This window comes from Puma concolor, chromosome B2 (assembly GCF_028749965.1).
Source record: "Puma concolor isolate L17-30 chromosome B2, mPumCon1.1.hap2, whole genome shotgun sequence".
Lineage (NCBI taxonomy): Eukaryota > Metazoa > Chordata > Mammalia > Carnivora > Felidae > Puma > Puma concolor.
In genome coordinates, this window is record NC_141671.1 from 15,085,241 (window position 1) to 15,103,525 (window position 18,285).

The 18,285-nt window shown below is 49.8% G+C and overlaps 1 protein-coding gene across 2 annotated transcripts; it reads right to left on the reverse strand.

Annotated features, from left to right (window-relative positions):
* Positions 1-565: 565 nt before the first annotated feature.
* CD83 (CD83 molecule) lies at positions 566-17,306 on the reverse strand. 2 transcript variants are annotated; one of them, XM_086706228.1, is made up of 5 exons: positions 17,131-17,306; positions 16,907-17,022; positions 3,943-4,156; positions 3,017-3,123; positions 566-1,704 (listed from the first exon to the last, which is right to left on the reverse strand). In XM_086706228.1, exons 1-5 carry the CDS (start codon positions 17,165-17,167, stop codon positions 1,579-1,581), a joined length of 600 nt encoding a protein of 199 aa, XP_086562354.1. In that variant the 5' UTR covers positions 17,168-17,306; the 3' UTR covers positions 566-1,578. The 2 variants fall into 2 exon arrangements, with proteins under 2 accessions (XP_086562354.1, XP_086562353.1); XM_086706227.1 differs by having other exon boundaries at positions 566-1,707; positions 17,131-17,299.
* Between the last annotated feature and the right edge of the window lie 979 nt (positions 17,307-18,285).

An 18,285-nucleotide genomic window follows, 5' to 3' on the forward strand; every position in this document is an offset into this window, starting at 1 on the left:
TGTAACACCTCTCGAACTTCACCTTGGGTTCTGGTTCTCAAACTACTTTACAGACATCCTAGCACTTATCCCAAAGTTCTATGAGTAGTTTTAAATATAAAAAAGAAAAACACCCCTGCTCGCATCCAGCCCCTTAATGGCATGAAGGCTATGACAAAAAAGCAAGAACACTGAAGCATCTTGCCCTGTCTTTCCCTCTCTAGTATCAGTGTGGACCATGCACACACTACCAACGGGATAAAATCGCTTTAGAAAACAAGCAGGGAAAGGGCCCAGTTTGAGAAGAGTTACCCAACAACTGTCAAAATGTCAATGGAACATCCTGTGCACTCTCTTCTCCCCAGGGCCCCGTGATTCCTGTGTGTCCATATCTTGGAGTACTTTTGGCTTGGTGCTTCGCTGACCTGGTCTCCTCACTTCCCCAAAAGAACTCCTAGAAGACTATGGAAACGTCTTATGTCTGGCCTCCTTTGTTTGGAATAATGGTAGACATGAGAATGAATGAAAAGCATGCTCTCATGCCCAGAACACCTCTGTAAGAATAAGGATAGTGACCCAACGGAGCTTCAAATTTTTATGGTGCTTTATGCTTTTTCAAAGCATTTTCACATACACTGTCACAATCAATTCATACAACCACCTTCTGGTTTACAACTGAGAAAAGAGAAATCACAAAGACCCTGCTCAAGATCATACAGCTTGGCAGTGGTTCCGACCTGGGGTCGGAACCCAGATGGCACGATTTGTCCGGCATTTTCGCCAGGGCATCAAATAGCTCGCGATCCTGGGGTCATCCTCTCTGACTTCGTTCTCTCCATACTGAGGTTACTTGTGCTGTGAGCCTTGATATCTAACCGTAGACACAGATTTCAAAAGGAGAGAAAAAAACCAGTCCTTCTTTGGCAGGAATCTACGGGTATCAAAACAAATGTGGCATCTTCTTTACTGCTTCTTTATGTGGGTCTTTCTGGATGAAAAGGCTCCAGTGGGGAACAGCTCATCAACTTGTTACTTCTAGGTACACACAATACTCCTTAGGAATAGCAGGGCCTTCACACCGGGACATGATTCGCTAAATATCCCCCGCTGTCTCACAATTTGGCCCGTCAACTTCTCCCAGACATAAAACATCTGGGCTAGCACAAGACAACACAGCAAACTCAAAGAGAGAGGTTTCCCAGATGTGAAGAAGACCACGGTCCTCAAGAGTCTGTCACAGGGCCGGCTCTGGGCGTCTGTATTTCCCAAGACCCTCTTCCAGCTGCGTCTCGCCATAGCTTGTGTGGGACTGAAAATAGCTCCGGGGGGGTTGACCAGATAGCTGAATAAAATGCTAAGAAGTTAGCTGTGAAGAAGCAGAGAGCTTCCCTGCAGGCGGCCCCATGCTTCGTGGTCCTGTACTGGTTCCCAAAGTCCTGCTCACAAAGAGCGGGCTGTGACCTGCAGTTTCCGGAAGGACCTCACGGGAAGGACGCCCTCTTCGGTGTGGGGCTCACTCCGCTTTTGTCCAGCGTGACATCCGGGCACACCGCTGAGCTTTCTTCGACTGTAGAGAAAACAACCTGCAAGAAATCCTGCTCATACCAGTTCCGTCTTGTGAAGAGTCGCTGGCTCCAAATGCTTATTTGGGGAGACGACTGGGAGGAAAGCTCGTTGCGTGCCCGGTTTAGAAAAATCTGGAAAAATACTCTGTTGTTGTGCAAACTTCTGAAAAATAAAAGAAGTTGAGACATGAACAATCGGGAAAATGCAACAGTGGACACCTCAATTTAAGCTCCACTCGCTAACAGCGGGCTGCACAGCTTGTTTGGGAAGCCCTTGTTAGCCTAGTAGCTTCGCTCGCTCGACAACTGGGCTTGTACTATTTCACCGGCAGCCCCAAACTGTGACCAGGAGACGCATGGACTACAGACTGGGGCCATTTCCAGCCCCTACTGTTAGCTACCTGCGTGGAAAATCAGTGCCCCCTGAAACAGGCATTTGCCAGCAAGAAACTCAAGTCATTCATTTGTTTAAATTTACCCTCCAGTAACTCTAATCATCTTGTGTGCAAATGACCCTAATGACCCCAAATCGTAAGCAGATGGCTTATGTCCTCCACCGTGCCTAGCTTAACGCCTGTACCCAGTAGGTGCTCACGGGAGTCTTTTTGACTGGCGTCCAAAACAGCAACTAGAGAGATGAGTCCATGGCCAGAGAGGCAAGGAAGTGAATACAGGCGGCCAGTGAGTGACAAGGCCCCGGGATAGCTCTTGGGTGAGATCTGTCCTGGCCCCTAAGTAGCCAGTCCTTCCTGATAGTATTGAGACATATGAGACAGATCACTTCCTAGGGGGTCAGGCCCAAAGCTGGCCTCGCTCCCTATAACTTTGGTCTACCCAGGTAAGCAGCCATGCACAAAGAGGCTCAGGGTCTGTAAGCTGGAGCCTGCTACCAACAGTTCAAGGGCTACGGTCAAGGCCACTTCAGCACCGGCCGGCCATCTTCCACCCTACGACGCTGCCTGTATACCCCACTCCTCTGGCTTCTCAGGGCTAATTCCCAGGGAGTGGGGGCAAGCGCCAAAACTCTTAGAGGAGACCCCCCAGGAGGAAAGGGTTCAAGGTCAAGAGAAGGAGACTGATCCACCACCGTGTGGTGGGGCTGTGTCACTCGCCTACAGGCAGAGTCGTGCCTTTGCCCCAGGATGATGGCAAGTCAGAGCCACACTTGCCACCACTGTCACCACCAGGGCCTCTGGCGCCCCGGAAGGATCCTGTGGCAGGTCTCGAACTTCCTTCACACACCCTACTTCGTCTTCTCTCGGCAGCTCTCTGTGCAGGGCAACCGGATTCAAAACAAGCCGGGCGTTTCCCGCACCGATCCTCACAGCGCGGACGCCTCAGCAGGTGCCCGGTTCACAGAAGAACATCTCTCGCCAGCATTACGGATTCACGCTATCTACCAAATATGTTCGGATTGGCGCCCCTGGGCGATCTTTTAATCATAATACGTGTTTTTTTACGAAGATACTTACACAAGTGAAAATAATGAGTGTTAAGTAGAAAACGACCAGAGCCAACAGCAGTACAATCTCGGCTCTGTATTTCTGAAAAGTGTCTTCTTTGCGTTCCTTAGGGCATCCTTAAAAAAAAGAGAGAGAGAGAGTAGAAATATGAAGCTGTTTAACAGAACTTTCCTACTGTGATAAAAAGCTAAGAATGCTTTGCTCTGGCTTTTCTTTTTTTTTCCCCAAGTCCTTCTTGTCTCCCATGCCTAACCGCACACGTCTGTGCATTCGGGAAGAAGAATGCTAGTGACAGCGGTGACGGCGGTGGCCGGTGCTCACTCGCACCTGAGCCTGGCTGTGTGTGATTTTTTTTAAATCTTTATTTATTTTTGATAAAGAGACGAATGTGCACAGGGGAAGAGCAGACAAAGAGGGAAACGCAGAATCCGAAGCAGGCTCCAGGCCCCAAGCTGTCAGCACAGAGCCCCACGCGGGGCTCAAACCCACGAACCATGAGATGATAACCTGAGCCGAAGTCAGACGCTCAACCGACTGAGCCACCCAGGCGCCCCTTGGATACTTCCTATTTGCTTCAAAGGACTCTTGTATGAATAAACAACACCCAGATTGGTGGTTTGGCTACATTTGGCATCTACACAACTAGGGTGGATCTGTCTTTATTGGGAAGGAAGGAAGGAAGGAAGGAAGGAAGGAAGGAAGGAAGGAAGGGGGAGGAAGGAAGGAAGGGAGGAAGGAAGGAAGGAAGGAAGGAAGGAAGGAAGGAAGGAAAGAAGGAAGCAGAAAAAGTTATGACATTCTTATAGGAGAATTTAGCTTTTAGCCACACGATCCTAAGCTTCCAGTTGGACTCCAATCGAGAGGATGGAGTTTAGAGCCTATGCAAGTGCACACGCATCTTGCAAGAAGGAAACAGGTGCAGCAGATCACCTCACCTGTCACTTTCAAGGTCACAGTGCCGCTTTGGTTTCTCCGCCCTTCTGGCTCCTCCAGGATGCACCTGTATGTCCCTGAGTCGACACTGGTAGTGTTTTCAATCTTCAGAGAGTACAGCCTTTCACCGGAGGCTTCTAAGGAGCCATCCTTCTGCTGGTGGTACCACAGACCCTCCGGGGGCATCTCTATCCTTTCTTCGCCGTCGCCTGTAAGCTGTTGAAAAAGCATCACGCTGCATCAGGTTCCACTAACAGGACTTGGAAACACCGTCCTCACCCGCATCAAGGTTCTGCCTCTTGTTTTCATAACATCCGTCCTCAACTATTTTTTTTTTTTTTAAACAAAACAGTATGTGTATGTGTGACCTTCAGGGGAGGAGGAGAAAATGTATGAAAATTCTGTAAGGCTGTATCTTTTCTGGCATAAGATCAGGACTGCACTTTACGATTCGGTGTATCCCAGCTTCCACCCCCTAATAAAGGACACAGTGTTGTTGCTGCTGACAATAATGATGCGTCGATGAGGATTTGCGCGAATCACTTTGAGTCACATGTTGCTGCTGGTTGTTCTGTATTAAATGTCCTTCTTGTTTTCTTCAGATACCCACTCACCCCCTGAATGATTCTTACTTTTGTATCTCAGCCTCCCAACTCGAAGACCACTGCCAGACGGCTCGGCGAAAAGCACAGACATGCATGAGCAAATGCCTCCTGTAAACGGTCACCTTGTTCTTAAACAACTGGGTGTCTGTGGGGTCACCCATGATGTCACAGGGTGCACCACACTGACGCCCTAGCAGGGCAAGAAGACAACCGACGGTGGTGCCCCGGGGAGACTTTTTGTGCCACATCACGCGGCAGTCACACCAAGATGCACACAGAAGGACCGCGACCGCTTAAATCTTTGGACCCGGGACAGACCAGCCCGACTGGGGCAGATGCCCAATTCAGCCAACCGCACCCGGCGGGGGTTCTCTGCCTGAACTATCTTCTTTGTTATGTCGGTGGGGTCTCTCCCTCACCTCTTACTTGACAGATTAGGCCACAACCGCATTCCCCATCAGTTTTTTTTTCCCCCAGATATATTTTTAATCTGCCTAATGAGCTCGCCCGTGCATCCTCCACCGAAATGTTTTCAAGCGTCCAAACCGGACTGACACAAAAGGAAGGCAAATCACCGTTCGTTCTTGTTCTCCTCGTTCTCGGCGTTCAGCCCTCGCCCTTTGCTGGATGGCCGGGACCGCCAGGGAGCCTGGGACCCGGCCGCATCCCTCACCTGCCCCTAGAATGTGAGGGCGCCAAGGAGCCACCTCAGGGAATGACCCAGCGATCAGCAGGATTGATTCCCTGTGCTGCAGAATGTCATCTCCTGTCCTGGGAGCCGCCAGCTCCTCTCCCACTTTCCAGGCGAATCAGGGCAGGGGACGCCCAGGGAGGCCGAGGCAGCTCAGGCAGGGGCGTGCACACACGCACACACACCGCACGTGTATTGTGCACGCGCACACACACTGCACACAAGCCCTATACACACACAACACGCTACACGCACACTCCGTGGCTTCCCCTTCATTTACTACGCGAGGGAAGCGCGGAGCCCACAGCAGGCCGGCTGGGCCCCGGGCGCTCGCGGACTCGGCGGAAGGACGGACGGACGGGCTGCAGAGACACCTGGCGGCGGAGCCACCACCGCTCCCGCACGAGCCCCGCTCCGTCCCCGCCGCCACACGGCGCCCCGGCGAGCGAGCGGCTTTTCTCCCGCACCGCCTAGGAGAGTGGAGCCCATTGCTGGACGGTTCTTCTGGTGTCAAAAGGTCCTTTCCTAAATAATGAAGGATCTACAGCCTCGGGGCTTCAGGGCTTCAAAAATGGAGCAGAGAAACGAGGAGCGGCCGAGGAGGCCGAGAAAGAGCTGGAGGCATCCAATGGGCGCCAGAACGCATCTCCTTTAGCCCGGGGTTCCCCCTTCAGGCCTAATTACACCGTGAACTGCAGCCTCCCGGCGCGCTCCCGCCCCTCCCCTCCCCTCCCCTGGCCGGGGCGGTTGGGCTCCCCCTACCGGGGCTGGTGGGGGGCGGGCGGCCGGGACCCTCGGGGCGCCCGCTCGGCCCTCACCCCGCCACGAGGCCACTCCTCCAGCCTTTCTTTTCAGAATTAACCTCTAAATATGTCAATTGCAGAGTTATTTCTAACACAGTTCACCGGACTCTGTCTTGGTAGAACTCCTGCGTCCAAAAGGGCAGAAACTTGGTGGCAGCAATCATTCTGAGATTACCTATCTCCGGTTTTCTCCTTGGGGGCCTCTGGTCCCGTTCAGCGATCCCTCCCTCAACTCGGAAAGATCCCATCTTGAAAGTCAAGATCAAAACCGCAGACCCTTCCGGAGGGGGTGGGAACAGAACCTGTGGTCCCGTTATCCTGCTGGCTGCTAAGCTGGCCGAAGCCAGCGTGCAGGTGATCAGAACCGGCGGGCGGTGGCCGCCTGTCCTTTTGCGAAAAAGAATTTCACTTTAAAATTCAGTGGTAAGGAGCGCCTAGGTGGCTCAGTCCGTAAAGCGGCTGGCTTCCGCTCAAGCCGTGATCTCACAGTTCGTGAGTTCGAGCCCTGCACTGATAGCTCCAGGCCTGCTCATGATTCTGTCTCCCTCTCTCTTTCTGAAAAATAAACAAACATTTAAAAAAAAAAATCAGTAGTAACAGCGAGAAGTAGTTTATTTGGTGGTCAGATTTCCGTGGGCCTCTGGCAAAACCTCCAGTGGGTCTCCAGTTACTTTTCAAATAGAAAAACAAAGGCAGAGCGAGGTCATGAGAAAGACAGTAGAAGTAGGGGAAGGAAAGGCAAAACAAAGGACCCCAAAGCAACCTGCAGAATTGTGATTTACTGACCCATCATCACAGCCATCAGCGGGATCATGGCAAAATACCTCAAATGTCGTGGGGCCATCTTCCAATGGCCTCTTCCTGGGTCTTCCTGAAAGACCCAGAACACTGGGAGAACTACTCGCTGAACTTGGGAACTCTTGCCTAAGTCATGAGCCCGGCCTTTGCCGATGACTAACTATAGCAAAAGGAACCTTCTGTGAATTCACACAATGCACCCGGAAATATTTCAGAACGCTCCCTCCTGGCTTCAGGTTGTAGATGCACACACAATGCCTCTTCCCCCTTCTCTATGCCATTTCAAGATAGATCTTGTCATGTGACTCCATCTGGGCAGTGTGGGATTTGCCTACAGCTGCAAAAATAGTTGTAGTTTTTATGTTAATGTAGCATGCTCAAAATGCAAGCAGGCATTAGCAGTACCAGGAGACTTTTTATGCAAAAGTTCAAATCATTGACTTCAGTTCTGGGGCCCGGCAGCCAGCACACCGCAGGATCAAGGGGAGTCCCTTGTGGCAAAAGCAGCACCGTGCAAGAACCAAAGGAGAATTCCAGAAAGAGGTAAACTGACCAGCCAGCAAATGGGCCATCCTCAACTGTGTTTCATGAGTTCTTGTAAGCATTTGAGCTGGCTCGAAATCAACCACTGGCAAAGAACAGCTCTTTAAACATTCCAAAGCTGAAAGTGTTTCATTGCCTCTCTGCGAAGGCATTTTAGGAAATAGTAATTTATAACAAAAGGAACCCTCGGATTCATTCACAGCCAAGCATAATTGATGGGAACTATTTAATGCGCACTTTCCAAAGCTAATATTGTAGTGTGCTAAACCACAACACGATTTGCGCAAATTAATTCCTCAAAAGAGTCATCCCAATTATGTTTTAAAAATCCACGCTCCGTGCATTAACTCTGATGCGGACAATTCTATAGTTTTGATTGGATTAGAGAAGGGTAAAATATAGGACATCTCATTTTCAGCAAACCTAGGGACTTTTGATTTGCCTCAAGGCCTTCAATGTGACTAAACAATTTAAGTAACCTATTCTTTCTCTAAAATGGAGATTTGACCTTAAGGAAACCACAAGCCCCAAATTAAATAAACTCTTTAATTTGCTGAATACTAAAGCAAGCAAATACAAGTATGTACTAATTTTAAGGGCATGTGAATTAAAGTTTGTTGTTTTTTTTTTAAACGACGGACAAATTGGAACTAGAACAAAAGAAATGAAATAATTAATATGTTTGAAATTGAACTGATATTTCTGTCAAAAACCCTACTGTGGAAAATGATGTTTTTTAATTTAAATAATTTGATCCAAATATATGCTCACCTTCTAGATTGCCATATTTGAATATAAGAGAGCAACAGTTCCGGGGGTGCCTGGGTGGCTCAGTTGGTCAAGCATCCGACTCTTGATGTCAGCTCAGGTCATGATCTCATAGTTTGTGAGTTCGAGCCCCGCATCGGGCTCTATGCTGACGGTGTGGAGCCTGCTTGAGATTCTCTCTCCCTCTCTCCCCCTCTCTCTCTCCTCCCTCTCTCCCTCTACCCCTCTCCCCAGCTCATACGCATGCATTCTCTCTAAAATAAAATTTAAAAAAAGAAGTTTTTAAAAAGGAAGAGATTTTCTTGAGGGGCAAAATGTGTGTGTATATATATGCATGTATATATTTCATCCAACAGTTTGATTAAACATATTTAAAGGTATGGACCTTATGTATTTAAAGGTGGTATGAAAGTAATCTGATATATTCCAATCACATTGAACAGCGTTTGCTTTATTGCATTTCTCATGCACTAACTTTCATGTACCTTGGTTTCTAACTCAATTAAAGTGCCAATATAATCCCCATTCATCATAAAAACAGCTCTTTATAACGTGCAAAATAGTTTGGCTCGGAGGTTGATGTCATAATGAGGGTAGAATGTATGCGCATTAACATCGTTTTTTTCTAAGTGTAGTTTTATTGGAAAAATGATTTTCCACTTTGAAATTTACTGGGTCTAACAGACAGAGTTGAATTTATGGCTGCTAAGAGAGTTATGAGTATGGCAGAGGCAACATAATTAAGAGCACAGGCTTTGGAGTCGATCAGACCTGGAAGCAAACCCCAGCCTCACCACGGCTAAGATCTGCTCTTGGCCAACTGACCGAACAGCTCTCGGGCTTCCGTCTGCTCCACAGACACGGGGTGGGGGTGGGAATGGGGGGAATCGTATCCCCCAAGGGGGTGAGAAGACATGCATGATGAGGGGCGTGGATAGTACAAAACAGTGTCTGTCGATCGCACAGAGAGCCCTAAATGTCTTACTCTTCTCTCTCATGTTCCCAGCCCAGGTTTCACTCAGCTTCTAAAGAGTTCCCAGCACACTGGGATTATTCAAAAAGCATTTGCTGAGTGCATGAGTGAATTAAAAAAAAAAAAAAAAGGGGGAGTTATAAGGGCACTGGCTTTGGAATCAAAGGCGTAAAGTCCTTCAATTTGTGGTCCATTAGCCAGGTCACCCGTGGTAAGCCACCCGCTCTCTGGATCTTGTTTCCACACCTGTAACTTTCTCACTTGCTCCGTGGAGCGATTTAAAGTGCCAAAGGAGAGAATACATGAAAGGGCTTTACAAATGGTAGTGTGGGTAACGGAAGTTGTTATTATACCTGAGAGCTTTCCACTCGTCCATGCTCTCATTCTTTACCGCTGATTCGTCCCGTCTCCTCCCTGGCAAAGTTGTTCTAGAAGTCCCAACATCTGCTCTAGAGAGGAATTATTTTTCTAGCCCCCGTGTGTCCACAAAATATCCACAACACTCCGAATTGTCTCCAGCATCGTGACAATCAATGCGGCAACACCCTTCGGCACTGGGATTTGACCAGTGTCCGTGCCGAGCGTCCTTCATCCACGTGCGTCCTGTGGGTCCCGCTGGACCTGGAAGAGGCCCTCTTAGGAGCTCTGACTCACATCGTACACAGGGATGGCATCTGGTTCTACAGGAGGCACGCGTGACTCAGGCGTGACGCCCGTGACCACAGAGACTGGTTCTGACGACCACATGACCCCACCAAAGCCACTTAAATATAACCAGACATTCGTTGAGCTATTAGAAGAGAGACACAATCTTGTCCTTCGCCCATGACCCTAAGAGGGTACACAGGACTACCGTTACTGGCTACTATCTCACTGCCGTGGGGAGGCTGACGAGAAACCCAGTATGAAGAAAGGAAGAGTTGAGGGACAGAAAGACACCAGGTCCCGGGGATATTTAAGGACCCCTAAATCCAGCTGTCTTTGCTTCTTATGCTGCCGAAACAAAGCACCCCAAACCGAGGGACTTAAGGTAACAGGATCTTTTCGGAACCCTCCTGCACTGCTGGTGGGAATGCAAACTGGTGCAGCCACTGTGGAAAACAGTGTGGCGGTGCCTCAAAAAGTTAAAAATAGAAAGATCACATGCTCCAGTAATTCTACTGCTGGGTATTTACGCGGAGAATACCACAATGCCAATTGGAAGAGATTGATGCGCCCCCGTGTTTATTTCACCATTATTTACAGCAGCCAAATGACAGAAGCAGCCCAAGTATCCCTCGATAGATGCATGGATAAAGCAGATAGGATATAGATACACCATGGAATATTATCGGCCATAAAGAAGAAGGAGATCTTGCCACTTGCAGCAACACGGATGGATCTGGAGGGTCTAATGCCAAGTGAAATAAGTCAGAAAGACAAAATACCACGTGATTTCACTCCTATGTGGAGTTTAAGAAACAACATGAATGAACAAAGAAAAAAAGAGACAGACAAAAGAGCCGACTCTTAACCATAGAGAACAAACGGATGGTTACGGGGGGGGGGGTAAAATAGGGGTAAACTGGGTAAAATAGGGGAAGGGGATTAAGGGTACCCTCATCATGAGGAGCACTGAGTCATGTATAGAACTGTTGAGTCATTCTATTACACACCTGAAATTGATATGACACTGTAGGATAACTAGACGGGAATTGGAAATCTTTTAATAAAATTATAAAAATAAACAACTGTATTCTCTCACAGTTCTCGAGGCCAAAAGCCGACAAGCAAGGATGCTGACAGGGCTGTGCTCCCTCTGAAGGCTCTAGGGAGGAATCTGTTTCATGCCTCGTTCCTGAAGCTTCTGGCATTGCTGGCCATCCTTGTCATTCCTTGGCTTGGGGACACATGCACTCATTTCTGCCTGCACCCTCACATGGTGTCCTCCCTGGGTGTCTCTATCTGTCTATCCGTCTTCTCTTCTTCTAAGGACACCAGTCACTGGATTAGGGTGGGCCCTTATCCAGTGCGACCTCACTTTGAGTTGCTTGCATCTGCAAAGACCCTATTTCCATATAAGGTCACCTTCACGAATACCAGGGATAATCTTTCTGTGGGACGCAATTCTACCCACAGTACCAGACGTGACTGGAGTGTGAATTAGCATTTTAAAGCTTTTTTCCATTTCAATTATATAAACCCATATATTCCCTTTATATGAAGCTAGATTTTTTAATATCGTTTATTTTTATTTGTTTATTCTGAGAGAGTGACTCAGACAGCATGAGTCAGGGAGGAACAGAGAGAAAGGAAGAGAGAGAATTCCAAGCCGACTCCTTGGGGTCAGCAAGGAGCCCGGCGCGGGGCTCGAACTCACGAACCGTGAGATCGTGACCTGAGTCGACATCCAGAGTCAGGTGCTCAACCAACTGAGCCACCCAGGTGGCTACTTGAAGCTACCTTTGACGGCATTACAATGCTTTGCAAGTAAAGAGTCCTACCTTGTAGGGGCACTGTGAACCACCCCAGAAATAAATGTGGCAGGGAGGGCACTGTCTCCACACGGCTCCAGCCTGTAGACCAGTCCTGCTTGCCTCTTGGGCTCAGATGCTCCCCACGCCCCCGGGAATGAGACATCCAGGACTAATCTGATTCAGAGTCTTTGTGCCCCAGAACTGACCCAGCGTGATCCAACATGATTACGAATTGTTTATGGCAACTGGCCTCCCTCTTTCCCCGTAGGTGTTCCCCACCTGGACCTATAATCCTAAACAACTACCCGCTCTTCTGGAATCTCTCATCTCTTAGAGAATTGGGACCAGAACAGAGTGGGTGATGCTCCACAAAAACATGAAGCTTATTAAAAGCCTCGGGCTCCCAATCCTGTACCACTCCTACAGGACCCCACAGGAACGTTAGCCAACGGCATCCCAGTGCAAGAACAAAAACCCAAGGTAGGTTTGTGGGTGTTCTTTCCACCTCAGGGAAGTCCTCATGTCTAGCTCTGGTTTGAGCGAGGGCTTTTGGTAGAAAATCTGCGGTTATCACTGCAGTAGCCAGGAAAAGATTATGCAAACAATTTTAGACGGAGAAACCCTTTTTTAGGTAGAATCTCTTTTTAGCTCTGCCTCCCCTTTTCGCTAAGACCTTCCCTTACATCACAGCGACCTTCTCCTCACTTCCTCTTTTTTGCGTAGTGACATAACCAAATACAGAACTAAGATAATGCGGTTCTCACATGACCTAAATCCCCCTTTTATTCATGGAAAACAAGTGTTTGATTTCATTCCATTCCACTCCCAGCCGCCTTCTTCCTCTCTACTCTCCTGCACACTGAAAGATTTGAGCAACTTCTCTCTGATTCATGATTGTCCCAAAGTCTCGATGAGGAACCAATCCCAGTGGGCTGAGGTTTCTATGGCCCCTATGAGGTGGCCACGTGCTGGGCTGCCCAGTCCTCTGTAGAACCACGGGGACACGACTGGTGACCACGAATGAAGGGAAGGGACGTCTCAGAAATGTGTTGAAGTCTCGGCTGAGTTACCCTGATTGTCTTTTGCAATCGAGCGAGAAAACGCCTCCCTCGGAGACCCATCTTCGAGGATGAATCACAGCCTGTGTTTCCCCACAAGAAATAATCTTTTCTCTACAAATGCGTGCCATTACATCACCCTCTTTGCTTAAAAACTTTCAGTGACGCCTTGCTGCTAAAAGGAGTTCGAGGCATTAGAACTGGGCATTCAAGGTCCTTCACCATCAGTTCCAAGCCTTCTCTGTAACATCTGCCAGCCCTCTTCTATATAACTCTCCCTTCCAGATCACTGGTCACCCCACTGGCTCCCCCAAAATGCTTGTGGGTTCCTTTTCCATGCCTTTGCTCCAGACGGTCCTTTGGCCAAAGTCCCGTGTTGATTAGGATGGGCCAGCATGAGGCCCAGGACTTGGAACGCACTTGGGACCCAGAAATCTTTACTAACGAAACTGTAAATGTAAGGGCCATCTGAAAACTAACTTTAGGTCTTTCACGGTTTGGCCGAGGGTAAAGGCCATCGAAGTGAGTCAGCCAGGTCAAGCGGTGTAGGTGCCCATGTGGACAGCGTGATTTTTCTGTGACCCTGACACACTGCTTTCACGTTTCAATGTTTCAGTGCTTCTGTGTTTACTATAGGAATGTTTCCTTCTCCTCCCAAAGACACGCTCTTAAATCTCATCTTACAGCAGATAAAATTCTAGAATCAAGGAACTGTAGTGAGCGGCACACCCTGGCTCCTTCACGGGTCCATCCGCATTTGTTGGCTGCACGGGTTACATCCGCCCAGACCACTCATCCGCTCCAGCCCCCACCAAGGGACCCCGGTTTCCTCAGCGCCTCCTGGCTTTGTGGTTCACTATCACACAAGCCGGCAGAGACACAAAATACAAATACACTGAATGGGAAGTCAGCAACCTACACGGACGGCAGCTTCATCACAAAACAAGGACAAGCAAGATGTGCGTGGTGACTAGCCTGGAACTTTGGAAGTAGCCTCACACAAGCCATTCACCTGCTCTCTGACAGCTCCCTTGGTTCAGGGGATAACCCACGATCCCTTCTCACTCTTACAAACCCAAGACTGACTTCTGAAATCCGTCTTACTTCCCCTTTCTCCCTTCCTTTGGAAATCATCTGAAAAGGGCATGTGTCTTGTGACACATCTCTTGTCTTCACCCCCGCAGTGTCACCCAAGGTTGACACTATATATCCTCTTTCGTTATGCATCAGCGTAGGTCGTCAGGGCTCCCGGCATGACTCCAGATGGTACTATATCTCCCTGATAAATAACCACTCGCTATTATCAGTTGCAAACATCACCAAGCCCAAACACTGCGTCCAGGGGCATCCTCTCCCTGCAAACCTGTGCAGCCTCATTAAAGAGAATGTGAATCCACTTGTGCTCGGCGTGAAGCACAGAGGTAGCCCTTTCACGGATGCTCTTACTCCTGGAAGACATGGGATGGTGCCACGCCCTCTTACACAAGACACTCAACAGCCAGCGGGAGAGAGTGCTGGACCAAGTCTGTCTGCATATTTTCTCAAAATCCCTCCCTAAACAAACACAGTCAGTTCACGACTTTCAAAGCTAAATTCAGCTACTAGCTTGATGGGTATGTGTATTCGTGTTTCTATTTCTTCCTAACCATCTACTTTGCCTTAACAGGTACAATACAGGAAAGGACAAGAGGAGGGCCCAGTGTTGGATCCCAGTTAGAAGGGCACTGGTCCATGGGAAATAAATGCTGGGTTCACAGGAAGTGGGCTATCTCAGCCCACTCTTTGCTCCACCTACAGCCCCCTGTGTTATATTACGCCTCCTCACCCCCGCCCCTCACTGTACCTCTCTTTATCCAGAGAGGATAAAATGCACACTGTTTCTTCCTCAAAAAACAAGTTGTGTGGCGGAAAAAGAAAAACAATAACGAGATGCTTAATCTTCTGGAGAACCAAGTACTTCAGTCTCCCACCACTGACCTTATTTCCAGACTACTCTATCCATTTGTGTTGTACAAACACAATCAATGCGAAAGTGTAATTACTGGGCTGGAAAATAATAAATATCTACAGAACATGCTGAGGCCTGTTAAAAAGTACTTGAAGGAACAATGCATTTCATTTTCAAGGTAGCTGAATAGTTTATGGGCAGAACACAGCTTTCCTATTCCCCCCGCGACTCGATCACTGTTTCCCTCTTTAAAAAAAAAAAAAAAAAAAAACTATGGCATGATCTTTCAATGACCCTATTCCATGAACCAAAAGAAAAAAGAAAATGCCAAGAGACTGTTGTCATTTAAAAAAAAAAAAATCAGTTTTGAGAGCCTTCAGGGTAAATCATGCAAGAACCGTGTTCAATAAACAAGCTCATGCATTATAGAGTTACATCATCAGCTGACATCCAAGGAGGAGCCAAAGGTTAATGGCTACGGTTTACTGCATCATTCCAAATGACCTTGTGCAAGATTTACCTTGACAACTATTTGAACTTTACAGTCTGAAATTCCATCTACTTGTTTCACGAGTACTTTTTAATTACTCCCCTGGGGATAGTCTTTTTTTTTTTATTCCTCTCTGGAAGGGATCATGGTTTCATGTTTTGCCCCTTCTTTAAGGTAGCTAAGTCCCTGCCTGGCTAGACCAAGGACACTTTTCTATTCTTTACCCTAAGTAACGGAGGTGGAAACCAGAGAACTCAGGCTAAGGAATCAGACTACTTGGTTCAAATCCCCCTTTCTCATTTAGCCAAGCTGTATAACAGTGAGTGCCTTCCTTCACTCCCTAAGGCTCAGTGTCCTCATCTTTTAAATGGGAACAGCAGTAGTAGTATAGATCTCTTAAGTCCATTGGAAGGACTGACACAGATAATGGATGTAAATATTTACCCCGGAGGCTGGCACACAGTGAGCACTCAAATAATAATGTCTTCACGATATTTTTGCTTCAATGCTGTTGTTTTTACCAGAACAATCTTGCAAGTGTTATGTTCTCTGATCCCACAGTGAACGAAGTGGAAGCCAAGTAGGAATAATAACAGACGTGCTTCCCTACACGATACAGTGCTCCAAGGCAGCAAAAGTATATCCAGTGCACATACCTCACCAAGTGCCAGCCTGAATTCACGGAGCACCTTCCCAACCGGCCGGGCAAACACTGGGTGCTGCGTGGAATTCACAAAAACAGGGGTGCAGCACCGTCCCAGGGAAAGAGGCCATCTGGTCCGGAGAGGACACACACACACACACACACACACACACACACACACCTGTCCTATACTGCCTTGCTAAATGGCCAGATACACGTGCAGGTTCGTAAAGCATCTTTCTTTTGGAGGGCAGAACAAAGGCCTGCATTCTGCAGAAAGCAACGAACACCGAGATTTCTTCTCGGATGCTAAATCAGAGCCGCGGAGTAAGGCTAGGATATCACGCGCCCTCGGCTGAACCTGGAGGTGCTGTTGTGACAGAACCTCATTAGGGGAGGTGGACAAAAGACCAGGGACTGCGGGGCTGTGCGAAGCCGCTGGAACCGAGGTGCTAGCCTCTGAAAATGTTCCAGTTGAGGAACTCTTTAAAGAAGCCGCGGTGCAACTCAATTCTCCTACGGGGGAGGGGGGGGGGGCACAGTGACGCTCGTTCTTACTTGCGTGGGTGCTGCTCACGCCCCCTCCCAGACGCCCACGCCCCCAGGCTGGGCCCCTCAGGACTGTCGGAGCGCCAAGCAGCATGGACAAGCTAAGGGACAGGGTAACCCAGAAAGCGGATGCCAGACAACTCCCATCTGGGACACAAGCCTAGAGCACATTGGACTATCTCTTAGTGGCCTTCCTCTCAACGGGCCTATTCCTCCCCTCCCCGCCCCCGAATTAGGGACACCACAGCCCCCCAAACCCCAGAAATCAGAAATCTGGGGGGCATTCCTACTGTCCGATATCTAAATCTGCCCTGGCTGCTTTCTCGTGGCCACAACCACAGGTGGCGTCCAGAATTCATCCAAATCAGCGAGTCTCTGCGCTTCCAAAGCGTCTTACTTGGATCATTCATCTCAGGCCACCTCTAGGGGCAGGGAGGGAATTAGGTCCTTGGGGAACACAATCTAAGTCGCCTTGTCGCTAGATGCGGGTGGCGCGGGGTGGGGGTGAGGAAGGCGTGTGGGAAGGCGCGGTATTCGGAGGCTAGCCGCGGTTACAGAGGGTCGCCAGCCCAAAGGAGGTGGTCCCCGCAGCCTCCAACGGGGCTGGCCGAGCCCTAGCCCGGGGGCATCGCCGCGCTTACCTTGGTCCAGAAGACCGTGTAGGGGACCTGCGGGTCCCAGTGGGCGGTGCACGGCAAGTCCACGTCCTCGGAACAAGCCACCTTCACCACCCGCGCCGCGGGCGCCAGGCTGCAGGCTGCAAGAGGGACAGAGAGAGCGGCGTGAGCCAGCGAGAGAAGGGGGTGGGGGTGGGGGGGAGGTCGCCAGGACCCGGTGGGGAGGCGACAGGCGTCTGGAGCCCTACCGCAGCTCAGGAGCAGGAGCCGGAGGCCTCGCGACATGGCTGGGGACGGCCGGCCTGTGGCGCGCTCCGCGGCGCCGCTCTCTTTGTACCCGCGCGCACCGGGACTTCCCCGGGCGCTGGGCTGGGGGAATCCCCGGCGGGGCGGCGGAAGCGGACGGCGCGGCTCCCCCCGCGCCCCACCCTCCGGCGCCGGCCACCCGCGGGCAGCCCCGCCCCCGCCCCCGCCCCCGCGCCCCGCCCCCGCGCGCCCGGATCCCGCGTGGCTGCGGCAGCCGCGGGGCCGCGGCGATCGCAACCCGCGCGGAACGCGGCGCGCTGGGGCTTTGCAGACGGCGCGGGCGCGCGTGACACCGCGCCGCTGACCACCCCCCACCCCCCCACCCCGCCACCTCGGCCGGCTGGAGCCCAGCTCCGGGGTGTTCCGTTCTGTGCACGGACACGAAACCAGATCCGGGGAGGTGGCGCCGCTTCCCCAGGGCGCGCAGCGTGTGGATGGTGACGCCAGAGGTGAACTCAGGACCTCGCTCTCCCCCAGATTCTGTTGTAACCAAAGACTCCTCGGGCCTCCCACGGAACTGCCTGAGTCTGGTACGCGGCTCCCTGCCTTCGGACATGGGTTATGGAGCCAGCCCATCGAAATTATTTCAGCCAAAGGAGAACCTCTCCTGTTAAAAAGCACACACACACACACACACACACACACACACACACACGGAGTTTGGGGGCAAAGCACCCCCCCCCCAAAAGAAGACAACCCAGAAGAATATAGAAATCACCTACGATTCACCCAGAAGTAGCTTCTGTTAATGTTGAGGTGTCTTCGCGTCAATGTCTGCATAGGTATTTTTAGTGGGACACCTGCGATTTTGTAACCTACTCTCTTTTAGCTTAATATTTTGCGAGACTTCCCATAACATTAAAGAGCTCCAACAGCGTTGTGTTGGTGGCTACGGAAGAGTCTATCACACAGTTCCGTCATAAATTAGAATCCATGAGATCGTGTTAGACATGATTAGTCTAACCACTTAGACTATCGCTGGTGATGGTACGTTGTTTCTTTATTATTATTACAAACGATGTTATGACTGCTGTGATGAACTTCCGTGGAGGTAATTCTTTGCCCTAATATTGCTTCTTTTCTTTGAATGAATACCT

Bases quoted from the DNA above. Each gene is read 5' to 3' on its own strand.
- CD83 (XM_086706227.1), bottom strand. From the start codon at position 17,167: ATGTCGCGAGGCCTCCGGCTCCTGCTCCTGAGCTGCG. The intron at 17,023-17,130 runs GTAGGGCTCCAG...TCCCTCTTGCAG, and splicing joins GCTCCTGCTCCTGAGCTGCG to CCTGCAGCCTGGCGCCCGCG. The intron at 1,708-3,016 runs GTAAGTATCTTC...TTTATTTTTCAG, and splicing joins CACTCATTATTTTCACTTGT to AAGTTTGCACAACAACAGAG.